Below are 27,903 nucleotides of genomic sequence, written 5' to 3' on the forward strand. Positions count from 1 at the left end.
TGGGCTGCAGGAAAGAAGATTGAATAGTCTGCAGAAGAAAGGGCCAATACGGTGTTGCTATCTGGCAAATAATAACAGTCCCAGTTAACATATGATCAAACTAGCTCTATGATGTAACTGATAAATTACTTTTTGGATCTGTATGAAAAGCAATGAATCTAGTGGAATGCAAGATGCGGATCATATTATAGATCATGCAGTCTCGAAAAATCTACTCGTCCACTCGCTATGGAGAGTCAGATTTTATCAGCTCGAGCTATTTTTAGGACCTACTGGTTTGTTCTGGCGAGTGAACTTGAGGTGGAAAGGAACAGGTGGTCTTGTTCATTCAGAAAGTGAATGACCAATAAAGAGGACTTAAAATCTTGATTTTATCTTGACACGTTTGCTGTCTGTTCAATGGCAGAGGTCAAATGTCAGTTTGTCTTTTTGCTAACTGCTGCTTATCTTATAAATGGGGTTTACTTTTCTTTCTCTTTCTACAGTTAGAGGCATTGGTTAAGCGAGCAGTCAATCACAGTGAAACAAAAGGCTGTAGGATGTCCGTTTTTTTCCAACACAACATTTAAATACCTAGTAAATGAGTAGTACAAATATTACAAAATATATCCGGAATTACGAATGCACTTTTTTTTGTAATTCAGAAGCTTGATGCGAACAAAGATTCAAATAGGAGCAAAACATATCAGAACACTTTACCTGATGATGTGCAAATTAAAAATATATGCAGAAACCCGATTTCTAAACATTATTGTTTGTACAGCTTTATCTGTAAAACCGCATGTCAGTGGAAAATGTAGTGGCCACTTCAATGGAGAATGTGCTGATTGCACATGACAGTGTGCTATCACTTCATGTTTTAATGATATATTTATTAACAATGATGGTTTTTAAACATGATTTGAGAAACATTCCTGCCCCGTCCCAATGACAATGCTGTTAATGAACTAAAAGGAAAGTCAGGGTTCATGTGCACTCTATGTGTTGGCTAGATTCTTATTATATATGGAGTAAAAATGTATTTTATTTAATCAAACAAGATTTTTTTGTATAGCAGACATGCTAAACTCGCGTGTTTGAAGGTGATCTCATATGCGATAGTTAAGAAAATGGCAGCTCAGTGAATTACAAAATTTGCCCAGGATCACTTAATTTGTTTATGGGTCACAAGCATTACAGTTAGGTCGAGCAGACTATTTAAGTCACTAGACCTGCAGGTCTGGTAACATTTTAGGATTTTTCGAGGCCAGTCATAGGTAATTTGCACCCCAATCTCTGTATTCTAAACAGCTGTGAAATGTATAAATGTAGGAGGGAGGGGCAAAGCTTTACCTTTGGGTGTAATATAGAATGGAAATGTAGCTCCTAGCTCGGCCAAATTCGGGAAATAAGAGTAAAAAAGAAGGGGAGGCAGACTTGGATGTTTGCCCCCTCTTCATTACCTTGTTGGGTTGGAAAATACTTGGTTGTATTTCACGTTGCATTGCACCTCCAGTATTTACAGCAGCTGATCATGGCTACCTCCCATAACAGTGCTTACTTGACTGGTGCAACTATCATTTCGCAAGGCTCACCTACAATCTCACGTCTCTCATTTATCTTACTATGGAAATGTGAATACACACTTCTATGCAGTGCAGAATTCCTTCAATGAAATTCTGAAATGAATGCCAAACTTCTGTTATTCAGGAATATTGATTACCCGTAAAGCTATTACGCGAGTAGTCTTCATTTATTTTATATGCCTAAGACTTTCTAAACATGGTGCAGTTGTGGTGGAAAGCTCTGCTTTTAATATAATTGTATCTATCTGAACTTATTTCTTCTAAAATGAATGTGTCAGAATGAAATTTGAACTCTAAAATGCAACAATACTTGGTTGTTAGTAGTATAATGAATGATTTTGCGAAAGCTATTTCAAGGCCATATCTTCACAATATAATCAACCAATCAATCAATCATAACACCTGTATAGCGCGCTACTCACCCGGGAGGGTCTCAAGGCGCTTGGGGGAATATATTTGATGCTGGTTCAATTTACCTAGCTACTGCAAATAAACTTGCTGATTTGTACCTCTAATGCAGTCAAAATGGTTGACCAGGGTAATTGTAGCCATCTATTAAAAAGTTCTTCATACTGTGAGGCGCACCACGCTGGAGGCCTGTGGCTGTATTCTCAGTGGAGAGCAAATGCCTCAGTATTTACTTTTAATGAAGATGGCCTAGAAGCACAACCTTGTTTGTGGTCATGTTTCCAGGTATTTTCATTTACAGAGGTTGAAGTGCATAAAAAAAGCCGGTTATTGTGATCTTTTTAGACATGTCTTTTACTCTGCCACCACACTAACTATGCAATAACTATTTTGTTGTTCTTTCAGGGTACTGCATGTGAAATAATGCACACACCTTAAATGAAATAGAACTGACCAGTAGGAAATCCATTCTTTTATCTTATGAAACCTCAATTAGTGTGATCTCTGTAGGTGTCTGTATGTGAGATCAGAAAGTCATAGAATTGAATCCTGGTTGGTGCAGTGAGAAATAGTGACCTGTGTATTTATAGTGCTACGAGGTCCCGGTCTGTGACAGAAAACACTAAACGTGCAAGTCATTACTTTAAGATTGTATTGCACACAGTCTAATATGGACTGTTGCAGTGTTTAAGATAAAACAATTGTTTATATATGTATATATATTTTAGCAATAGGAAATCAGACTGTATCTAAAGCAACATTTTTATAAGTATCCATTAGAATGATGCATTGAAGAACACTGCTGATAACCCACATACATTACTTTTCATAAAATAAATCTTTGTCACCAAGAAGCAGCAAATGACTCCATCTTGTCTTAACAGGCTCCCAATCAGCCTCTGCATTTGGTGAATAACCAATTTCACACAATTTCCATTTCTTTCATGTAGCAGGCACACTGAAAAGGCTCGATTCTTTAGCGCTCTGCCCCCCTCGGCTTCACAGCACAGGAGAGAGAAAACCTCTTCATTTGTAGTCAGGTACCTTAAGGTCTGCATTAACTGCCCAGGTACAGTTGTTATTTAATAATGAATGCTGTAAATTCTGTACTTTCTAGGTCATGTTGGGCGAAATAAAGTTACTTTGACTTGACTTATTTATTAAAAAGTCTGAGAAGCCGTTTTTTGTCATGCTTGTTTTCTTTCTGGTGGGTCATGGAGGGGTCGAGGAGGCCAGCAGGGTCCCTTTCAGACGCGGAGCCCCCAACAGCCCGACCCCTGGGAGCTTAAGGTAATGGCCCAGGAGAAAGCGGTAAGGGGTGAGATCCATGGATACCATCAAAGAGATGCCCAGAGGAGAGGGCATTATGTGGGAATTCATTTAATTTACAAAATGAATACTGCTTCCTCGAAGAGGTGCCCTGAAGAAGGCGACAAAATCTGGGGGTGGGGGGTGGGGTTGCATTTTATTAAGGGTCATTATTACCATGAATGCGGTTGGTGCAGTGGCATTGATGCCAAGAGTGTGAGACCACAGCACTCTATTTATGTCTGCTGTACTACCAAAAAGGGAAATGGGGGCAATTTCCTTGCTATGTTACAGGTCACCGTAGCAGTGCAGGGGGGAACAGGGCCCAGTCAACCGTGCAAGACTCAGGGCTTTCATCCCTTTTTTTGTTTTTGCACAAAAAGGGCAACTAAATCATAAGGATTGTTGTTTTGGTATCCTTTCTTTTATTACGGCCCGGTGCACCCTTAATGTGCCAGTGTTGCTTTGGGCGCCATTGGGCTGATTTGCCTATAGCTGGGTCTGAACAGAGGTGGCAAAGTGAGCTAAAGAATGATGATGTATTCAACCCAGATCTGTGACTGGGGGCGAGTGTCTGAAAACTTTCAGTGCTCCGTCCATCATCTCCTTGTGTTTGCTTTGTTTGCCCTAAATTGGCAGGGTATTCCCAGACGTGGGTCCCTTGCTCACTATGCCACTGGATTCAAGCTAGCATGGCTGATGAAGGGTGCTACCCAGAAACTGTTGCCAGGATGCTCGTTTCCGGTTCAGGGAAGACCTGGCTTGGCAGTTCGGGCTGGACTGTTCCCATGAGGCACAGGGTCAAGACTGATTTGCCTATAGCTGGGTCTGAACCGAGGTGGCGAAGTGAGATAAAGAATGATGGAGGATTCAACCCAGATCTGTGACTGGAGGGGAGTGTCTGAAATGTTTCAACACTCCGTCCATCATCTCCTTGTGTTTGCTTTGGGCTCCAGAGCAATGGATCTAAGGGAATGGAAAATTGAAGCAGAGGTGAATCATTGGCTTGAAGTTGGAGAGATGTTGGGGTGCTAAAGAGGCATGTAAGAGGCCCATGTTTTAAAGAAAGGGAAGAGACAAACCACTTTGCGAGGTAGTAGCTATCATCAGTTAAGCAGGTGCAGTGGCACTAGGGCTTAAGGGCCTGGAAGGCGGACTACATCACAGTCTTACTTTATGGCTGAAAGCACTGTTGGTGCACAGAGGCGGGGGCAACATCTGTGGTGTAATTTTTTCTCTCGTAATTTACGGATCGCCTACTTCAAGATTGGAGTGATAACCAGGCATGGTGGGGAAAGGGGAAATGTAGCACAGGAGTCCGCCTCCTACTCAGAGCCATTGCTATCATTAGTGCATCTGCACTGGGACCCAGGAGCGTGAGGCGCTCACATCACCTCAATTATGGGGAGCAGGGTTTTTTGGCCAGTTTGTTTTGTTTGGTGCATTTCCTCTTTTAGACGTCTGACATTTAATATGGATCATGAACTATGTAAAAAGTACCCCTGAAATGAACTCATAAGCTTTTTTCCCTGTGCTCTGCACTGCACCTCCTGCCCCTCCCCCCACGCCTACCACCCCTTGCCATAGAGTTTTGGAGGGGGGCCAGATGTCACACTATTTTGGGGGCCTCAGAGCAAAAAGATTTAAAGAACTCTGCTCTACCTATTGTTCCTCAAGGCTTTAATCTTAGACAGCACTTCTGCAAAGCAGTACAAGCTTTCTATGGATCACCCGCCGCCAATATTTAGGGGAATTATCATCAGACACACAGCTCTGAGAAGTGTCCTTTTCCTCTTTACAACTTTCAAGGCTGGACATAGGAGCTATCGCCGTCAAATGCAGGGAACATCGCTGCAAGCTAGCACTGCATGGAGATCGCAAGATCAGACAAATTGGTTCAGAAATTCGGTTCTCTATTCTAGTATGCAGATAATAAAGAAATAAATCTGAAATAGTGGTTTGGAATGGAATGGAGTAAGAGGTAGCTGAAGTTTGATCTGAAATGAGGTCTTTGGTCACCGTAGTGCATAGGATCTATTCTAGAAATATGCAAACTTGTTTAGGGTGTTGTGGGCTTGGCAGAACCGGCCTTTGATCACATAAGAGTGAGCACAGGTAACATTTAATAAAATATGAATTTTTATTTTCTTCCATTCCTTTGGAACTGGAAGTAAAGAAGTGTCCCAGCCTGCGGGCGAGACAAGCTGTTTTGCCTAGGGTTCGCTGTGAGCAAGTCTCTCATGGAAAACATAGAAGGCTTCAGCGAGAAGAGCAAGTCCATACCTTCCAGAAGTTAAGTTCTATTGTTGGCCCTTCTACTTGAAAGACTGGACATGTTTTTTAAACTATCATTAAGGAGACAATTTTGGTCTACAGTAAATGGTTTTTGGGAGGAAAAGTTCTTGTACAAGTACTCCTTCCCTCGAGTAGTGCAAAAGGGTTAAACTAAAGGGTTTTACAATCTGCTGTCACACTTTGGTCCCTTGTTAGGAGAGTTCTATGAAGTTCCAATTCTAGACTAACATGCATCTTGGTCTCACCCGGAATGCCTGAGCTCTTAAGAGACATAACTTAGCTTCTCACTTCAGCAGCCGGAATCAACCTCAGGGGAGATTCCACAGATCCGGAAAAGGTTAGGTCATAAGACTGGGTGCTATAAAATGGGGAAATGTTGTCCAGGTTGTTCTCGCAATTGACAATGCAGTGTAAGCTGAGAGACACAAATGAGGGAAAAGAACTTCAAGATATGCGTACAAAGGTGAAGAAGGTGCTAGATGGCATAGAGGATTATGAGATGTAGCAGAAGAGAGTATGCCACCAATTTAAGAAAGGTGATTCAAATACTTGTCAACTTTGGAGAGTAAAGTCTTAAAACAAGTATCAATGAACAGGTTATAATCCATTGTTAAACCCGCTGCAATTAGAAGTATTAGTTTCTTCAACCGCCACAAGATTATTTATCAATTAGGTAATACATCTTCCAAGATTTGATCAAAGTGTGATCAACCAAATGCTGATGATTTCATGGGATCCTTTATCGTCAAGCTTTATAGTCTTATTGCCAATGTGAATATATTTGCCTCCTCTACATTTCGAATAAGAGTCTGAAGCAAGTGCTATTTTGACATTTTTTGGTTTCATTAGCAAACGCAACATGATGCCATAAAAAAGCAACAATTACCTTTTTCTAGGTTGTTGGCAAGGAAGACCAATTAGAGAAATCAGGACTTGAACCAAGCTCCATTAGCATTAGAATGCCTGAAATCCTTTAAATTAAGCTATGATGATGTATTTTATAGAATTGGTAGGGGAGTGAAGAGCTGGAGAGATTTAAGATGCTCCTAGGATTATTCTTTCCCTCTAAAAAGTAGCTCAAAGGGGAAAGTAATATCAACTTCAGACGGGCAGTATTTTCGAAGGTTTCATTAAAGGTTCCCGTTATGTCTTGAAAGATCTATCTGCAGTAATCAGGATAAAAATATAAAATGCAACAAGACTACATATATTGTTAAGAAAAAGGTAACAAAGAAAGTGAAACATTAGCAGATGTAAATTTCACGCCACCTAAGCTGGGCAGCTGCCAGACACAGAGATATAAAGTACACTGGCAGTCTGGCTTCAATTCTTTTTGAAAGCTAAAGCTTTGGAAGGAGCCTATCTAAAGCTTTACACTTTTCCCATTGACTTTTCTTGGTAAACGTCACATTTACTTTTGCCAATTCTAAAAAAACATAACCATGATGAAGAAACACTGTCATATATTACACTAAAAGGGTAGAGAAAGGAAATCCGGTAAACACTGCACACCTTTACTATCAAAACACTGTCACAACAGGTGTGATGACCACGCCTAAAGGGGACTGTCAAAGTCCCAGAGGATTCTATGGTCACCGCACCCATTGCGACACAAACACTGTTATTAGCAAGTAACTCACTTTCTTTCCAATTGTGATCCACTGTCTCTATTCTGCAGAGCTGAAGCAAGGACACTAGAGACAAAAACCTCCGCGCCTTAGGCAACTGAGTGCAACTCATTTTCTAGGAGGCCTAGAGAAAAATATTTGAATCTGGAGAGGACTGCTTCTGAAGGAAAGGGAATGTGCGTACTTTTCTAAACTGGCCTAGTTTGTCTTCCCTGATACAGGTGTAAAAAAGTCTCAATGGTAGGGGATATGAATATTCAATGGAGTTTGAGGCTGAAGAGTCAAAGATTATAGCCCTTTGTAGATGAGAAACACTGAACCAAATCGCATTTGGAGGAGTTGTTGAAAAGTTGTTTAATCAGAGTTTGAGAATGGACAAGATGACACTCTGGAAGAAGGTCCCTAAGAGGCCCTAGAAATCAATTTCTGATTTAATTATTTGAAGGGGATTTCCTCTTGGACTGTTGGTCTTTAGAGAGGGCCCAAATATGCACAATGAACCTGGTGATACTTTCCTTGAGGAGAACTTGGAGCTTCAATTTTGAGAAAAACCCAACCCCTAAGGCCCTAGATCATAACCAGAGAGTGCTTGCAACTTTGAAGCCATTATCATCAGGGTCCCTGATGACCAACTATACTATAAATAATTAGGCTCTAAGCTACTTACTCAATGTTGAATGTTAACTTGCATGTTGCCGGAGAGACCCGCTGCTCAAAAGTGCTCCATGACGTGCAACAGAGGTGCCAAAAAGTGAATATGTGCTCACTATAAAACAGGACTGTAAACTCTATTGAAATGTCCCAGATATGCAGAAACTGGTCTGGGGTAGCTGGTGGTTCTTTTCAGAGAACAGCTAGACTGCAATACAGTCTGGTATATTCCTGCTGTACAGATCCAGCCTCATTTGCATATGGTAGATTCCTGTCTGATTGGACAATCTGAGCAATAAAACGATGGACAGGGACACGGCCCAGAGTAAATATCTGTGGCTGATGAACTCATGCATTACACCCATAATTATTTGTGTACATTTGATTTTTCTTTTTATTATAACAAATTGGACCAGCCACGTGGCCTATCATCCCGGAGTGACTATGGCTACTACAGTGGAGTCCTAGAAGGGCAGAAGGAGGAGAAGATCTGAATCTTCCTTGAATAGCTACTGGGCTTGGGCGCTGGGCCAATATTTAGTAAACAATTAAAAAAATGTTTAAGGGTGACCTGGAATGATTTACTGAGCATGTTCACTTTGTCCCAAAAAATCTTTTCCCTTCCAGTTATTCATCACCATCTATCCATCATACAAGTCTTTGTATTACACCAGGCACAATTATCACTGTGCCACAATTATCATTGTGCACCCCCCCGCCCCCCCCCCAAACAAAACGTGGATGACCTTAATTCCCCAAAGAGGTCTTTTAAGCCAATACACTACCATAAGGCAGCAAATACACATTCGTTTTTATTTCTAGTGAAAGTACAATGAAATATCAACAGAAACAGAGTTCAAGAATCGTTCTACAAGATATGGGCTCATGCTTGGCCAGCTATTTGCGCTCTATAGCGCTAGATTTAACTCTAGACTAGCTTAGAAAAAAGGCTAATTCAGAAAGGTAGTTTCTTTCACAAAGCTATCGTTCACTGGATAAAAAGCTGCTCCATCGTGAAGAGTTGAGTGCTTATGAATTTAACAAAGAGCCTGCTGTATCTCATCCTATTTGCCATACTTCTCAGATTTAAATTAAGCTAAACTGCAAGAACAAACCCTTACAGCTCGATGCCAGTTGGGATGATATAAGAGTCCCACCACTCTATCTCCGGAATGTCTCCTTCTTTTAATTCCTTTTTTGGTGCAATAAGGGCTAATTTGGTTGAGGTGTGTATCCCCGTTCGTTTAGCAGCTTGGGAGATCTCAGCCTGGAGCTTTTCCAGCTGAGTCTAGAAAGAAAAGAAAATTGTCAGTTAAAAGAGGTCGTTGCAGAAGAATGAGTCAATAACAATACTTTTGTTCAACGGAATTAAACAACCTTATATTAAACAAAGCAGATTACAGTAACAATAACGCCCCGTTTAATGTTTTGGCAGCAGGACCACTGATGGGTGTTGTGTTGCAATGGTGACTCAAGAGTGCAAGATGTATGGACGTGACAAACAGCATCACTATCCTTCCGTCTCTTCTACCTGCCCTGGAAATCATTGATGGCATTTTGTGCATCTCTATCACTAGGCAATGAAGGTCTTCAACCAAGTCAACACACTACTAGCCACATGACCAGCAATGCGAGGCAGCTGTCGAACTCTTGCAAATGCCCCTAAATCTCCCAACGAGTTCTGGTCGCAGGGACAGATATTTTGCTGCTGCAGCAACACACAATCTAAACAGTTCTCTTATGGTGTCTCAGAAGCATTAAAGAAGACCAATCTCCAAGCACTGAAACAGTCTCTCACTGATACACTGAGGAGATTACAGGTTAATTAAAAGGAGCTGCAGGTGGAGGGGTCCCAGCCTTGGAAGTAGGGGCTTTATACCACTGCAACCAGAGCACTGGGTGGGAAAGCAGTGCACAAGATACCACTCGCTAATAAGAGTCTGCTCTTTATGAACTTGTATGGAACACGTTTAAAAAGTCAAAGAAAGTAAGAAAACATTTTCATTTTTAAAAGCAAAGTTCATTTTCAGGGTTTTTTCAAAAGTTAGAAGATTCAGTCTTCAGCGTTACTAGTAAAAATAAAATGTGCTTCTAAAGCTCACCAGACTTCACTCTATGCCATACTATTCGCCAGATTAGCAGATTTAAAATTAGGACTTGGCTCATCACTAAAACAAGAGCAAAAGTAAAACAGAATAACAAACTCTAACATGGCCAATGTACTAGCATCTGCTTTAACATGACTGGCACAACATACTTGCATTGGATTGTGCTAGGTCAACTGCCCCAAGCATAGTAGGTGGTGTAGTATTTGGGTTCATATCATAAATAAGGGCTCGTCATAAACCGGTTTCAGCATGCCTAGATTGGATTTGATTTAAAATTTGTAAAGCGTGGTGTATGCCCAAGGGCGTCTTGGCACTGCCTTCTGTATGAAGGAGGAAACTGCCTAAAAGGAATCTCTAAATGGGAGGAGTAAACAACCAGGTTTTAAGTGATTCTCTGAAAGCAAGGAATTAAGATTGATTCCTCAGATGCTCTGGCATTTGATTCCAGAAACGAGAGGTAGCATAGGAGAAGCTTCTACCACCCCAAGTGCCATTGGCAGAAAACTAGGATGGACAAACTAACCTTCAAGACAAGGGGTGGGAGAGTGGAAAGATCACATAACATCTGTGTTTGTGGAACAGTCATAAACGTCTCTTATCAGAGCTGACGAAGTGTTGCCGTGATGGGCGGGGAAGGACCATGAAACTATAGCATGTGTGGCTTCGGTGTGTTTTAATGGAAATTATGTGTTGTGCCCAGGATATTACAAAACCTACTTCAAACTCTACACCATATTCAAGTGTAATAAAACATTACAAAATTCCCCAAACCAAAGGTTTTGCAAAGGACTGAACTGGTATACAATATAGTAGGTTTTGCTGCCAATTTAATGGTACAAATGAATTATCCCTTGTCGGATGAAAAGGTTGAGTTAGTGCTGCAGGATTCAAACGATTGGATTGCATTTCGCAGCATGTATTGACAGTAAATCCTTCACTCACAGAGGTGTCTTGCCAGCTACTTCCTAAAGCAACGGCTCTCACTATTGAATATAAAATAAATTAAAGCAATGCAAGGTCATTCAAGCAACTATCCATAAGGTATTTTTAAAGTTCTGGGGCGCACATTAAAAAATGCTTTAGTGTCACAGGTTGCATCAAGATTTTAGGAACATAAATTACCTGTGCTGCATACTGGCATAGAAGCACAGATTTAACATGGGTTGTAGAGTGAACCATTCAAGGGAATCATTCTCCTACAATACTCTGTATCTGTGGTCCTCTCTCTTCGATTGTGGCAAACTATTTATCTAGGGAATCTTTAATTACTGCAATAACCAAAGCGTGATTAGCAAGGGCCCCTTACCTGCTGCTGCACATTTTGGTCCACTAGCATGATATATAGATGGGTGTTGAACCCTAGGCAAGCCAAGCTCACAAGTCACATCATGCCTTTTTCAAACGGTTACAATTTTACTTTCCAATTTGTGTACCACTTTAACAAAAACACAAATAGCAAACCCAGCTTTTGAAAGACATTTGGGAAATAGCTAAAATCCACTTTCTTGAGTAAATGTAGATTAAAAAAGCAAACTAAAACCAAAAATGGATAAACGATGGGATGCAGTCAACTAGATATCACAGTTCTAATTTGAAAGCTTCTGAGGTAATTAGGTATATGGTAATGAAACAATTAATCTAACCCTTCATTCACAACCCTCCTTAATACGGTGTTAAGTAAGGAGTAGTTTCTGTCCTGTAACTCCAGTTCTGTAGTAGGGGTATCTCTGTTATAGTCATAATCTAGTGAATAGTCCCGCCCATGTGCGTGGACCCCGGCAATCAAAAATAATCTCTTAAGTTGTCAAATCATGCAGAAACTGCAAAGACACTTAAGAGAGAATTTAAAGACAAATAATGCAGCCTATATCCACAGGCTACACTGTCCAGTACTTCAACTAGAAATTCCACCAAATAACACCACACACAACACAGCCTGCCCAGTTTCTATCATAGAGAAACTTGCCTCCACCAGTAAAAGACTCTGGAATGATAGAGAGGAAGGCATGGACAGACAAGCCCCATAGGCTGCCATTATGTGGCTCAAATAGGATACTGTGCCTTTAAGAGAACTTTCCAGAACTTTCTCCCAGTATCCCAGAATGCATAGCAGGTCCCTCTTACTTTCAGTTCTTTTTGAAGGTGGAGCACGCCAGACCTGTAGCATTCCTTACATGAAGAAATATCTCCACCGGGGAGGAGGGCGGGCGCTTATGACTATAACAGAGATACCCCTACTACAGAACTGGAGTTACAGGACAGAAACTACTCCTTCTGTAGTAGGGGATCTCTGTGTATAGTCATAATCTAGTGAATAGAATGGCAAGCCCATCCCCACACCAAAGCGGCGGTGGAGAAAGAAAGTAACACCACTATTGTGCGAACAAGTTCTGCAGCGAAGCCTGTCCAACCTGAGCAGCTGCCCTGGCATCAGTGTCCAGACAGTAATGCTTAGCAAAGGTATGAACCGACTTCCAAGTGGCTGCTTTGCAGATTTCAGCAATTGGCACGTTACGGAGCAAGGCTGTCGTGGCAGCTTTGCCCCTGGTGGAATGAGCCTTAGGCTTACCTCCTAAGGTCTTATTAGCTTTTTGGTAACACAATTGTATGCAGGACACAATCCACCTAGAAATGGACTGCAAAATGGGAGCAAGACCCGTCCTGAATGATCCATAATTGATAAACAACTGGTCAGACCTACGAATATCTTTGGTTTTATCCAGATAAAATTTCAACACCCTCCTAACATCCAGGGAATGGAGAGACCTTTCCGCTGGAGACGAAGGATTCTGGAAAAACGTAGGCAAAGTTATGGTCTGGTTGACATGAAAATCAGAAATAACCTTGGGAAGAAATTTAGGGTGAGTACGCATAACAACCTTAGCAGCATGAAATACAGTATAAGGTTCTTGGCAACACAACGCCTGAATTTCACTCACCCTGCGGGCCGATGTAATGGCCACGAGGAACGCCGCCTTCCAGGACAGGTGCTGCAACGAAGCCCTATGAATAGGTTCAAAAGGCTCCTTCATCAATCTGGACAGCACCACATTCAATTCCCATGAAGGGGAAGAAAGCCTGACAGGAGGGAATACTTTCTTCAAGCCTTCCAAAAAATCTTTGATCACAGGGATTTGGAAGAAGGAAGTCTGTGAAGGGCATTTCCTGTAGGCAGTCAATGCAGCGAGATGAACCTTAATGGAATGAACATTAAGTCCAGACTGCGCCAAATGTAGAATAAGGAAGGATGACATCTTCCTTGCACGTCGTAGGGTCATAGTTCTTAGACTGGCACCAGACACAGAACCTCTTCCACTTGTAAGCATAGGAAGTCCGAGTGGAAGGTCTCTTAGACTCCTTCAGTATGTCCATGCAATCATCGGGCAGATTCAGATGGCCATATTGCACTATCTCAGGACCAATGCCGCCAAACTCAAAGACGAGAGGTTGGGGTGTAACATCTGTCCCCCAAACTTCGTGAGAAGGTCCGGCCTGCACGGCAGCCGAATGTGAGGAAGGAGAGACCGGTGAAGCAGGTCCGTGAACCACCACTGCCTGGGCCATTCCGGAGCAATGAGTATCATCCGAGCCCTGGACCGGGCCAGCTTGATGAGCACCGCCGGAATCAGGGGAATGGGCGGAAAAGCGTACAGAAAGCTGTTCGACCAGTTGATCCATAACGCATTCCCCAGCGTTCCCTGCTGGTAGTACCTGGAGGCGAAGTCTCGGCATTTGCTGTTTTCGGCGGTGGCGAACAGATCTACGTCTGGAGTTCCCCACCTTGCGAAGACCTCTCCTAGTACTTCGTCGTTTATGACCCATTCGTGGTTTTCCTGATCCAGTCTGCTCAGTGCGCCTGCCTGAACATTCTGCACACCTGGCAGATGGATAGCCGTTATCATCAGTCCTCTGGCCAGAAGCCAGTGCCAGATTGTCTGCGCCGCCTGCGACAGAGTGCGTGATCTCGAGCCCCCCTGCTTGTTGAGGTAATACATCGTGGTGGTATTGTCCGTCTGTACAAGCAGAGAGTTGGTCTGAAAGGACGGAAGAAAGGCCTTCAGTGCCAAGTGAACAGCTCTGAGTTCCAGGAAATTGATGTGATACGTGGCCTCCATCGGGGACCACGTTCCTTGAATCTGTAGGTTTCCGGAGTGAGCTCCCCACCCCAGGAGAGAAGCATCCGTCACAACAGTCTGCGTGGGAATGTCCTTGTGGAAGGGAACCCCTCTGAGGAGATTCTCCGCTGAACACCACCACTTCAGCGATTGAAGAGCATGTAGAGACAGTCGTATCTTGTCGTCCCAAGATCTTTCCTCTGATCCCATTGGTCTTCCAAGCACTCCTGCAGCGGTCTCATGTGCAGCCGTGTGTGTGGCGTCAGGAAGATACAAGAGGCCATCGATCCCAGTAGAGAAGACACCATCCTCACTGTCGTAGATGGAGTTGTCATAAGAGCCTGAGCCTTCCGAAGGAGTGATAATCGTCGCTCTTCCGAAGGAGACACGCTTGCTGACAGCGTATTGATGGAGGCTCCCAAGTACTATATGCATTGGACCGGAGTTGGGACAGACTTGGACATGTTGATGTGCAACCTCAGCTTGTTCAAGAGAACGCACGTCTTCCGGAAGTGTGCTTGCGCTTCCGAAAAGGAGGATGCCTTGATCAACCAATCGTCCAGGTACGGGTAGACAAACACCTTGTTCTTCGATAGGTGTGCTGCTACCACCGCCATGCACTTCGAGAATGTTCTCGGCGAAGACTTTAGTCCGAATGGGAGTACTGTGTATTGATAATGATTGGTGCCGACTTTGAACCGCAGGAACTTCCTGTGTTTGTGTGCAATGGGCACATGGAAGTACGCATCCTTTAGGTCTATAGCACATAGCCAGTCTCCCTGTTGCAACTGAGGATAAATCTGATGCAACGACAGCATGCAAAACTTTTCCCTGCGAATCCATCGGTTTGCCTGTCGCAAGTCCAGAATGAGCCTGAACTCGTTCTTGTCCTTCTTGCGAACCAGGAAGAACCGGGAGTACAGACCTCTTCCTCTCTGAGACAGAGGTACGTCTTCTATCGCCCTTTTCCTTAACAGGATATCTGCCTCCGCCTGGAGCTCGCGCAGCTGAAACTGCGAGCTGACCGGTGGAATTGCTGGAGGCGGGCTGGTGAACCGAAGACTGTATCCATTGCAAACAATATTCAGCACCCACTTGTCCGGAGTAATTTTTCTCCACTCTGCCAGAAAAAATTTAATGCTTCCCCCTACCGGAGTGGGTAACAGATCCGGGGGAAGTAAGTGCTCAGGGCCTAGACCCGGCCGGGCCTTTGGTCGCTGGAGCCGACTGTTGGCCTCCTCTGCCCTTCTGGAGTTTCTGGAACGGCTTACGGAACTGTTGATGTTGCTGTGACTGTCCAGAAGGTTGGCCACGTCCTCTGCCCTGCCCACCGAACCGCCGTTGGAATGGGCGGTACGATTTCTTCGCTTCTTTGGCCTTCTCCAGGCCCACAGCCGTGAGCGTTTCGGCCTCCGCCTTCATGCGGGCCATTTCGTCATCCGCATGCTTCCCAAAAAGGGTCTCGCCAGAGAAAGGAAGGTGTGCTACCCTTTGCTGTGCGTCCGGTTTTAGTGACGTAAGGCGGAGCCAGGCGTGACGTCGCTGGTTAACCCCATGGCAAAAACCATGTGCCGCTAATAGGGATGAGTCTGCTGCAGCACTGATAATCTGATTCGCTACCAGCATCCCTTCATTCAGCACTTCCTGGAAGTCTTCCCGCTTCTCGCGGGGCAAGTGTTCCGCAAACTGCTGGAGGGAGTTCCAGAGGGCGCGGTCGTAGCGTCCCAACAAAGCTGTGGCACTCGCAGCCTTCATAGAGGTTGCCGATGTTCCACATACTTTCCTTCCAGCTGAATCCATCCATCTAGACTCTTTATCCGGGGGAACCGTGGATGACGGGGTGGTGGCATGTTGTTTGCGGGCCGCCGTCACAATTACAGACTCCGGAGGAGGTTCTGCCCTTAGAAAGGCCGGGTCCGAATCGGGAGCCCGGTATTTTTTCAACAATCTCGATGGGGCCGCCTTCGTCACCGCAGGGGTGAGGAAAAGGTCCATGGCCGGTTCCTCCAGGCCCGGAACCAGAGGCAGCAGTGAACGAGACAGGTGTTTCTGGTGCAGTGTCTCGAAAATGACTGATGTCTTAGGCGTGGGCACCGTCAAAGATATGCCCAATTTTGCAGCGCCTCTCAAAAGAACATCATGGAACGCCACCAGGTCATCAATCGGAGACACCCTCGTGTCCGGTGATCCCGACAAGGTCGGAGAGTAGTCCCTGGTCCCTGAGGACCTCGTGCGAGAGCGAGATCTGTGCCTCCTATGGCGGTGTCTCGACCGCTCCTTCCTCCTAGAGCGAGAGCGTGATCTCCCAGCCAGTGGGCGCTCCACAGGTTTCCGTGGGGCGTCTTCCTCGGTTCCTCCTGGGGTCTAGGTTTCGGGGTCCCCCTTAGGAGGTGTCGGCAGAGGAGGTAATGACGTCGACCTCGGCGGAGGGACCGGAGGCATCACCGACTGAGAGGCAGGCCCATGCGGTGGAAGTGATCGGCCTGGCGGAAGTGGAGGGTTGGTGGGAGGGTCCTCCTTAGGTACAGGAGGAGGGGGCGACCTAGGCCGAGTTGGTGTGTACACCACCGAGTACACCGAGCCCGGTGACTCCTTCGGCGAAGGGGACTGTGACCCAGCCCCTTCAGCAGGCGATCGCTTCCTCTTGCGTCCTCCACTACATCCAGCTTGACTTCTGGCGCCAGAACTCCTCTTGCGCCGCTTAGGAGAGGTGGAGCGAATCCTAGACGCTGATCTCTTCCTTCTCAACACTGAGCGTCGCTTTTCCGGCGTCGGACATCGCCTCCGCGACTCCGGCGTCGAACGCCGCCTCCGCGACGTCGATCTCTTCCTCCATGACGCCGAACGCCGCCTCCGCGACGTTGACTGTTCCATCCTCGACGACGATCGTCTATTCCTCCTTCTCGAGGTGCTCAACGTCGAGGAGCCCCCCGATGCCGACTGTTGTCTCGACGGCGATCGGCGGAGTCGCCTCGACGGCGAGCGCCGATGCTTGTTGCTCTGTCTTAGACGTCGATAGGTCGACTCCGGCGTCGACGATGACGATGAAGATGCAGTCGACGGTGGTTTAGACGGCGGCCTATCCAGGGCCTTCGACGTCGAATCTTCACGCCGTCTCGACCCGGAGCCCCGGGGAGATGGGGAACACACCGTCGTCATCCCTCCCGACGTCGTCATCGATGCAATCGACGCCGATGGAGACCGGGACCGTTTGCTGGCCTTCCTGCCTCTGGGGAGCCCCCCAGAGGCCTCAGCAGAGGCAGAGGGAACCTTCCCAGCCTGCCCAGACCCACCTGCAGCCTGCAGTCGTCTTTCTTCAAGGCCTTGAAGCCTAATCTTCAACCTGTCCCTCAGGGTCCTTGCTGAAAATTGCTGGCAGATGTCACAGTCTTCAGGGACATGTGTGTCAGGGAGACAGACGATGTAGACGTCGTGTGGATCACTCTTGGCCTTCTTCCTTCCACATGCTGGGCATTTGTCGAAAAGACCAGGCATTTTAGAGCCCTAAAAAGCCTGAACCAACACACAGGAGAGAGAGAAGCACTCAAACACTTTTATCCAAAAAAGAGACAAAAATCCAATAAACCCTTGAAACAAGGGAGAGCTCAATGCCTCGGTCCTGTTAGCAGGAGCCGGAAAAAAGAACTGAAAGTAAGAGGGACCTGCTATGCATTCTGGGATACTGGGAGAAAGTTCTGGAAAGTTCTCTTAAAGGCACAGTATCCTATTTGAGCCACATAATGGCAGTCTATGGGGCTTGTCTGTCCATGCCTTCCTCTCTATCATTCCAGAGTCTTTTACTGGTGGAGGCAAGTTTCTCTATGACAGAAACTGGGCAGGCTGTGTTGTGTGTGGTGTTATTTGGTGGAATTTCTAGTTGAAGTACTGGACAGTGTAGCCTGTGGATATAGGCTGCATTATTTGTCTTTAAATTCTCTCTTAAGTGTCTTTGCAGTTTCTGCATGATTTGACAATTTAAGAGATTATTTTTGATTGCCGGGGTCCACGCAGATGGGCGGGACTATTCACTAGATTATGACTATACACAGAGATCCTCTACTACAGATGCAAACATACATTTCTGCATTTAAATGATCAAAAACTGTTAAAATGTTCCCTTTCATTCATGACTTCATTTATGGGAAGTATTTTTTGTTTTTTAGGTTTTTGAAATTAAAATACATTTCTAAGATTATTCTTCCAAAACAAGTCACTTGATGGTATCCATTTCTGTAACTCTGTTTATGGAAGACTAGAATGGACATAATACTTCATACTAGTCCTCACTGAAATTAAATGGAAAATTTAAGGCTTTGAAATAGGAGAACAATAACAAAAATGTTACCTTTGTTCGCAACCTTTGGGCAATTTTTTCAAACTTGCCCTTGTCGTGAAATTTGAAAGTTCGCTTTTGCCTCTGTGCAGGAGTAATCGTGACACGAGGGTCAAAGAAGGTGTTAGACTCTAAGTCATCGGAAGGCTTTTCTTTCAGTTGCTGCTTAAACTGCTCCCGTTTCACAGCTCTGATGTTTGCTTTGAGAGTTGGCATACGGTGGGTTAATTCAATTTCTTTTCCAGTGGCATCCACTGTGCGTCCTTGGTCATCCAGGATAAGTGGCGAGGGCTTAGTCTGGTCCTTTAGATCCAATTTTCTGAAATGTAATAGTTACATTTGAATTGAATTAGAATGCTGCTAAATTGAAGATTAAGAAATAAAAGGTTATAACATACAACATAAGCATTGCTTCTTCTAGAGTAGGACTGATTTCACAGTGAGAACTTTATAATGAACCAGTGCAGAACCATGGCAAATTCAATAAATAATGAAATGCAACAAAGTTTATTCTTTTTTCCTTAAATCTTTTTGCCAGATAGACCACATTTTCAGAGGAAACAAATGTGATCCAAGCAATTAATCCTTGCTGAACTCGATTATTTAATTACATACTTTTATGGTATGAAGATTCAAGACAAAGAACACATTTTTCTCATTTTATTTCTACTCTATTTATGCGTTCTGCACAGGTATTCATCCTCTGCAAAGATCTCCTGCCATAGATAGATTAACATCATACTCTGGTACAGCTTTAGAGATTAGAGTCATTGTGGCTTTGCAATGACAGTCACACAAAAGATTATTAAGGGCCATACTAAAATGAAACCGGATCATTAATTATTCAGCTGGGTCCAAATTTGATGGGTAAAAAATGTGTTTTGTTCTTCGGATTGCATCTGGCTACAGTAAAAGCAAAATCATTAAAATACTGTAGGACGCTGGCTCTTTATATAATGTACCAAAAATAGGTATATTGTGTAGAGTCCAGGTATTCCTAATGAGTTGACAGGGGCATGCTTTAACAATCCAAAGTTGCTCTTTTATTGGTAGTGTGTTCAGGCAGCCTTAGCTTCATTAGGGAGGATTGTTAGACATTGGTTCCCTACACACAGCCAATAAATGATGAAATGCAGACACTCAAAGAGATCCACACCAATGTAGAAAAGTATCACAAATTGTATATAATTTTTAGCACCAAGAACTTAGTTATTGGGTAAGTACCTTTTAAAATAGGTTTGTAAAGAAAACAGGTAAATATATTTGTATGGACTCTAATGCGATAATGTTATCATATGGGGAAAAACTCACATACTGCATACGGGTTACTTAGAACCAAACTTCTGGAGTTAAAGTAAGTATGGGGCAAGGTCCAAGGCAACATCAACAGGTCACCTCGGGAGGCTTTGGGTTGTCTAGGTGCTGATGTGCTTTTGGCATCAAGAGCCTCGTTGGTTTCAATAGGGAATGGTCCTGGGAGTATGATGCTGCACGCAGGGACTGAGGGGCAAGTCCAGCTGAACCAACAGGGAGCTCAGGTCTCACGATGCCCAAGCACATAGGGACACCTTCGGTCCACTTAGCCTCTGGCAGTGGGGATCGGGTGCAGTGGTCTTGAGGTATCGGGTATTCACTGCAGGAGACACTCGTGGTACAGGGGGCCTGCATAAAGAGATTGCAGGCGGTTACTGGAAGTCCAGTCTGGGCAAACCCAAGGTGGGGTTCGACTTTGGAGGGTCTCAGGACCTCCCTGGCTTCATTGTCCCACTTCAACTCGGGCTGAGGGGCATAGGTGCACTGGTGCTTTTGGAGATTCAGAGTCCTCACGGTTCTTCTTGGGTGCCTGCAGGGGAGCAGCCCCTCTAATCTACGGGGGATCCTGGCTGCTTCTTGAAGTGCCTCCAGTCCTCCCAGGCTTTTGGAGGCCTAGCAGCTGCAGGACGAGTTGTCTTTGGCACAATTATTGGGGACCGCAGGCAGGTCGGCAGGGTTGGCGCTAAGGCAGTTGCTGCTCCTCAGTTCTTACTTTTCACGGCTCTTCTGTGTCCCCTTCAGGTCAGTGAAATCTGCTTTCCTGGTGCCAGGGTCTCCCCAAAATGCTAAATGTAGGGGTGTTAAGGGAGAGTGAAGAGTGGTAGAAAATTGGCTACTTACCCGTGGGTGTCACTACACCCGCCATATGACCCCACTAGTAGGAAGTGGGCATAACCCTGTCCCAGAGTTTCCAATTCTAAAATCCTAAAGTGGGGATGCATCCGTCAGCTCACCTTAGAGGTGTAACTGGCCTGGTAGTGCACCACGCCTTCCTTCATATCTAATTTCCCGCCTGTCCTGGTGCCAAATGGGCCCAGGGCAGGGGGTGACATTTCTCCTGTCTGGGGAAGCCAGAACCACACATCAAAGGCAGCAGAGGCCTTTACAGCCTCCTGCCTTCATATGCGGATTACAGAGCCATTCTGCTTGTGAGGAGGTGACAGCAGCGGTTCAGAAACCTGTCTGAGGTAGTAGACTGGTCTACACCAGTCAGCAAGCACAAAAAAAGGCTCCTAGGATTACAGGGGGCACCTCTAAGGCACCCTCTGGGTGCAGATATTAATAAATCCACCACTGGAATCAGTGTGGTTTTAATAATAATACAAGGTGTTCGATACCAAACACCATAGATTTCAGTGAAGCTATCATGTAGCTGAGGAACTCCTTTTTACCAGTGTCCAGCACATGTACTAAAAATGGCCTCCCTGTTCACTTGTGACATGTAAGAATTGGCTTAGATATCACAGGGGTAGATCTGCTCACGCAGATATGTCCACACATGTAGTATAGTGCACCCTGCCATAGGGCTCTAGGGCCAGTTGTAGTGGTGGCTTACAAATACTGCATGCAGGGTCTGTAGGTGTGGCACAGAGGGATGTGTGCCATGTCGCATTTTCACTTATCTGCAGCAAGACACTCAACATCTGCATGAGTTAGGCGAGGGATCCCTTAATGTGGCACAATACATGCTGTAGCCCTTGGGGACCCTCTTTAGCCTCCTGGTCATAGGTACCAGGGGTACAAATTACTAGGGACTTAGAGGGGGTGCTAAAGGTTTTGCCAATTGGGGAAACAATTGTACAGTTTAGAGAACTAGTTGGGGACCTGGATAGCAGGAACTCAGTGCACTTCTGTCAACATCAGATACCAGCCAAAAAGTGGGGGTGATCGTGTAAAAAAAAGGGGCACTTTCCTACACATAAGGCATGGAAAAAACATCTAGTAACTCCAATGAATCAAGAAAAAAATCCTTTCTACCCAGGGATAGATTGAGTTTTTACTTTTGTAAGGAATTGGAGCTGACCTGGAGTCTGAAATAGAAGTAAATGGGAAGATAACACATTTTATGGCTATATTGGCTGCTTTATGATTTTCAACAAACCTTTGTAGCCAAGATGTTGGTAGAACTTAAATTAGTGTAAAATTTTAAGTGTAAGGAGTGCACTTCTGCTGCCCTTCAGATACATATTCTCTTAAGAGTGCCATGGCATAAAGTTGTACTGGCAGAGTTGGCAAATGGTATTACGCATAAACATATACAATAGTACACTTGATTAACTTAATCTGGGGAACAAATCTGAATAGGGAAAAAGGCCTGATGAATGTACTAAAATGCTTCAAAATATATACAACTCTCAATAATTTTATGACTATAAGCAAATATTACCCACTAAAGTAGGTGTGTCAAACAATTCAGATGTCAAATGTTCAATTTATGGAGTTAAAAAGAAAAGGAATATGCTACTGACCGGTATGCATCTGTTCTTGGCATGTAGGGCTGCTGACATTAATATCTGTGCATAGATCGCCGCCTAGTGTTGGGTCCGGAATATTGCACCTTGTTGTCCTGGAAGAGTCTTCGAAGTATCATGAGATAGGTGACTCCTCCCCTGGACTACAGTGCGCATGGGCATCTTCTCCATCCTCAGATTGTTTTTCGCCATTGTGGCAGAGATGGAGATAGTAAAGTAAGAGATGGCCATGCAAAAGATAATGCTGCAGCTGCGACAGGCACAGAGGAGGAGGGCGGGCAATATGAATGTCAGCAGCCCTACATGCCAAGAACAGATGCATACTGGTAAGTAGCATATTCCGTTCGAGGCATGTGGGCTGCTGAATTCATATCCGTGCATAGACTGTATAGCAGTATCTCCTCTAACGGTGGTTCACTGTGCCAGCTGCAGCAGTTTGAAAAAGAGTTTTGAGGACAGCCTGGCCTACAGCAGCTTGCTGCTTTGATTGCACGCCTACACAGTAGTGTTTTGTGAAAGTGTGTATTGTAGTCCATGTGGCTGCTCTACATATGTCTTCAAGAGGAATATTTCCTAGGAAAGCCATGATGCCCCCATTTTACGTGTAGAGTGTGCTCTTGGGGGGACAGTTAAAGTGCGTTTGGCTTTTTGATAACATATTTGAAAGCATTTAACTATCCATCTGGCTATTCCTGACTTTGATATTGGATTTCCTTTATGTTGTGGTCAAAAAGCAACAAATAATTGCTTTGTTTTCCTAAAGGATTTCGTTCTGTCCACATAATAAAGCAGAGCTCTCTTGACATCTAGTGTGTGTAGGGCTCTTTCAGCTACTGACTGTGGATTTTGGAAGAACACTGGCAGTTCTATCGATTGATTAATATGGAAATTGGACATCACCTTTGGCATAAACTTAGGGTTTGTTCTAAAAACCACCCTGTTAGCATGTACTTGCATGAAGGGTTCTTGAATTGTTAGTGCTTGTAACTCTCTAACTCGTCTGAGTGAGGTAATGGCAATCAAGAATGCCACCTTCCACGTTAAGAACTGCAGTTCGCATGAGTGTAGAGGCTCGAAAGGAGGTTCCATAAGTCTGGTAAGTACTATATTTAGATTCCAGACTGGGGAAGGTGGGTGTCTTAGAGGGATCACCCTTTTAAGACCCTCCATAAAAGCCTTTATTGTTGGTACTCTAAACAGTGAAAGGTGTTGCCTGTTTTGAAGGTATGCTGCTATAGCAGCGGGGTGTAGTCTTATGGAAGAGTATTCTAGGTTGCATCTTTGAAGATGCAGCAGGTAACATAATGTTCTGTATGGAAGCATCTAAAGGGTTGATTTGGTTATTGTTGCAGTAAATGACAAATCTCTTCCATTTAGCTGCATATGCATAGCACACTCCTGTAGTTGGTGGTCTTGCCTCTCGAATGATGTTCATGCAGTCTGGAGGCAAGTTAAGGTATCCAAATTCTAAGACTTCAGGAGCCAGAACGCTAGGTTCATCTGATTGGGATCTGGGTGCCTGATTTCTCCATGGTTCTGAGTTAGAAGATGGGGTGCGAGGTTCAGCCTTTGATGAGGAACTACTGAAAGTTCCAGGAACGTTGTGTACCATGGCAGTCTCGCCCATGTGGGAGCAACTAGGATTAGTGTGAGTGATTGTTGGCGCAGTTTGCGTGCCACCAGCGGAATCAGTGGTGCTGGGGGAAAAGCGTACGCTAATCTGCCTGACCAGTTGATCCATATCGCATTGCCTTGTGCCAACGGATGTGGGAACCTGGCGGCAGAGTACTGGCATTATGAATTTTCGTTTGTGGCAAACAGGTCTATCTCTAGGTGCCCCCACTTTCTGAAGAATGGTTGGAGAACTTGGGGGTGAATCTCCCATTCGTGTAGTTGTTGGCTGTGCCTGCTGAGCAGATCTGCTATTTGATTGTCTTTCCCTGGGAGGTTTTCTGCCAGGAGAAAGATATCTTTTGGAATTGCCCACGTCCATATGCTCTGTGCCAAGTGGGACAGTTATGGAGAGTGTGTTCCTCCCTGTTTCTGGATATAGTACATTGCTGTCATGTTGTCCGTCCGGATCAACATAGTCTTGCTGTACAAGTATTTTTGGAATGCTTTCAGGGCTAGGAATATTGCTAGCAACTCTAGTTGGTTGATATGCAGTTTCCTATGTTTGATTGTCCAGAGCCCTTGTACTGTGTAGTGAAGGAGATGGGCTCCTCAGCCTGCCAGTGATGCGTCCGCTGTTAGTACTAGTTGTGGAACCGGCTCTTGGAACAGTCACCCCTTGGAAAGGTTTTGTGGTTTCCACCACTGCAGAGAGTTGTGAGCGCGACTGTCTACCAACACTAGGTCTTTTAGTTGTCCTTGAGCTTGGTTCCACTGCCGTGCTAGGCATTCTTGCAATGGACGCATTTGGAGTCTTGCATGGGAGACAATGAATATGCAGGAGGCCATCATGCCTATGAGATGCATGAAGACTCTAGCTGGAAGAGTGTGTTGTGGCAGAAATTTGCGAATGAGCATCTGCATGCTGGCTATCCTCGCTGAGTTTGGGTATGCCTTTGCCACGGAGGTAATTATAGTAGCTCCCAGATATTGTTGCGTGTGGGAGGGACGGTTATAGATGCGATTTTGGGTAGTTTATTGAAAACCCTAGACTGTGTAGCAGCTGAAGTGTTTGAGACGTGTCTCTTGCACACTGTTGGTACGATTTTGCTTGTATGAGCCAATCGTCTAGGTACGGGAACACATGGATGTGTTGCCTCCCGAGATGTGTAGCTACTGTCGCTAAGCATTTTGTGAACACTCGTGGAGCACTGGTCACCCCGAAGGGGAGCACCTTGAATTGGTAGTGTTGACCTTCTATTGTGAACCTGAGATATTTTCTGTGAGCTGGATGGATGGGTATGTGAAAATACGCGTCCTTGAGGTCAAATGTTGCTAGGAAGTCTCCTTGCTGTAGCAACGGGAGCACTTGCTGCAGTGTGATCATACGGAAGTGCTCCGACAGTATGTATTAATTTAGGGGTCTCCGGTCCAGTATTGGTCTGAGAGAGCCGTCCTTCTTGGGAATAAGGAAGTATAGAGAGTATACTCCTGTCCCTTGGTGCTGGAAAGGGACTGGCTCTATGGCCCCCTTTTCCAGCATGCATTTCACCTCTTGTTCTAGCAGGGTGATGTGTTCTTTGGACATAGGACGGTATCTGGGTGGTATGTTGGGTGGGGTTGAAGTGAGTTCTAGGCAATAACCATACTGGATAATTTGTCTCACCCACCTGTCCGTGGTAATTGCGTTCCAGACAGGTAGGAATTGTTGGAGTCTGCCTCCGACTGATGTTAGGTGGTCTGGAGGTAGCATGACAAAGTCACTGTTTTGTGGCAGTGGAGGCTCTGGTGTTATTGCCTCCACCTCCTCTTCCTTTGTTATTGTTGCCCCTATAACCTCCTCTGTTGGAATTTTTGTTAAAGGAACCTTGGGTGTTGCCTTTGTATGAAGATGAGGTCTGTGAGGTATTGCCTCGTGTAGCTGCTCTGTATGAGGAGCGTCGAAAGGAACCTCTGTGTTGCTGAAACGTCAATGCACCCATTGATTTTGCAGTTTCTGCGTCTTTCTTCATTTTGTCTAGAATGGGGTCGACTGCAGGGCCAAAAAGGAAGTCTTGATTGACTGGCTGGTTAAGAATGGTGGACTGCACCTCATTCTTAAAGCCCGAAATATGCAGCCATGCATGTCGTCGTAGTAACATGCTAGTGCTAATAGATCTGGCTGAGGTGTCGGCTGCGTCAAGCGCACATTTGATGGAGGAGTTTGTAATCAATTTTCTCTCCTGAATGAGGTCATTAGCTTGGGCTTTAAAAGGCTCAGGCAGGTGTTGCATTAAGCTTTCAAGCTGATCATAGTGTGCCCTGTCGTAACGAGCTAGCAGAGCTTGTGTATTAGCAATTTTCCATGAATTGGAGGCCTGTGATGCTACCCTTTTACCTGAGGCCTCTAGTATTTTTGACTCTTCATCAGGGGGAGGAGCCTCTTCTGTTGTCTGCGAGTTGGCCCTTGGCGTGCATTAGCCACTACCAGCGAGTCTAATGGTAACGGACCTCTGATGTAGGTAGGGTCTGTAGGGGCTGCTTTATATTCCTTTTCAATCCTAGGATTGATTACACGTGCACTGACTGCATCTTTAAATATATCAGGCGCATGTTTTAACACTCCCTTTAGCATAGGAAGTGTTCTGACATTTTTATCTGAAGTTGGGAAAGTGTCAAATAAGAAGTCTTCTTCTATAGGGTCATTGTGCATGTCTATGTTGTGGTACTGCGCTGCCCTGTCTATTAGTTGGTTGAAGACAATGGTGCCGTCAGTAGGTGAAGGCTTTGTTGGGTATGAGGAGACGTCAGGGATGGGATGGGTGTCATATGGGTCAGTTGGCTCCCCCCATGGTTCATCTTGGGGGTTAGGATCTTCTGGAAAATCATAATCAGATTGAGGATCCTCCCCTGTGTTTCCCTCATTGTCCCCATAGAGAGAAGGATAGTAGGGAGCAAAAGGCGTAGTAGGCATAGTGGGATAGAAAGGAATGAAGGGTCTAGAGGGATAAGTCCCAAAGTCCTTCTTCTTTAGAGGAATGGGGGAATGAGTCAGTGTCCAGTGGTCTCTTCTTCCTGTGTAGGATTGTGACTTTACCAGTCTCAGGATTAATATATATTTTTGCCTGGTCGTCTGATGGATCTGGATGGAAGGGTTCTTCTTCCACTGTCCTTGGTTGTTTCTTTGACTTTTTTGGTGCCTTTGGGTCGACAACCCCTTCTGTTTCGACGACTTTCAGTGCCTTATTGCTTTTCTTCGGCTCGGACCCTTTCTTCGGGTCGACGAGTGATTTCGGGTCGACCAGGTCTTTCGGTTCGACACGTTTCTTGTGCTCGACAGGTTTTTTTCGGTTGACTGCCCTTTGCAGAGTCGATGACTTTTTTTGGATCGACTGGTGTTTTTGGAGCGCTTGTCTTTGGTTCGATAGCCTTCTCCGGCCGGATTACAGGCTTCAATACGGCACCCTTTACGTCGGCTACCTTCTTCGATTCGGCGACCTTCGGCGCAGCCGGCTTTTTTGGGTCGACGGCCTTGTTCAGGTCGGCACCCTTCGGCTCGGGGCCTTCTTTGGCTCGACGGCCTTTTTAGGTTCGGCGCTTTTTGGCTCGACTGCCTTCTTGGGTTTGGTGCCCCTTTGGGTCGACGCTTTTCTTTGGGTCGACGCCTTTAGGCTATACGGCCTTCTTCGGTTCGACGCCCTTCGGGTCTACGACCTTCTTGGGTTCCGGAACCTTCTTTGGGATCACGTTACTTGGCCCTGGGGTCTCTGAAGGCTTAGATTTTGGTTTCGGAGCCGAGCTGGAAGGCGGGGCTGGCAAATGTTTGTTTGGATCTTGGCTAAGGCCTTTTGGCGATGCCTTGACCGGAGCCTTCTGTAACGGGGTAATCGGTGTCGGTGGCAGTGTACTCACCATTTGCCCCGGTGGGATCTCGTCGTCTGAGTCCGAGTAGTCCTCAACGGTGACGATCTCTAGGTCCGAATTTGGAGCTTCTGGAAGTTCTTGGTCATCATCGAAGATGTTGTCCGGTTCCGGTGCCTGTCGCTGCATCTCTTGCCTAGCGGCCCGTCGAATCTGTATAGTTTTTTTCAAACGGAATTGGGCACAGGCTGGACAG

The 27,903-nt window shown here is 45.2% G+C and overlaps 1 protein-coding gene across 2 annotated transcripts in view; it reads right to left on the reverse strand.

The window, feature by feature from the left end:
- PRPF3 (pre-mRNA processing factor 3) overlaps positions 1–27,903 on the reverse strand; it is a 148,646-nt gene that overhangs the window by 75,065 nt on the left and 45,678 nt on the right. For both annotated transcript variants that reach the window (XM_086947468.1, XM_086947469.1), the window contains 2 exons: positions 18,424–18,730; positions 8,977–9,143 (listed from right to left, as the gene is read on the reverse strand). In XM_086947468.1, the coding sequence (XP_086803594.1) occupies positions 8,977–9,143; positions 18,424–18,730 (474 nt within the window). The remainder of the gene's footprint in view (positions 1–8,976; positions 9,144–18,423; positions 18,731–27,903) is intronic.

This window comes from Lissotriton vulgaris, chromosome 12 (assembly GCF_964263255.1).
Source record: "Lissotriton vulgaris chromosome 12, aLisVul1.2, whole genome shotgun sequence".
Taxonomy (NCBI): Eukaryota; Metazoa; Chordata; class Amphibia; order Caudata; family Salamandridae; genus Lissotriton; species Lissotriton vulgaris.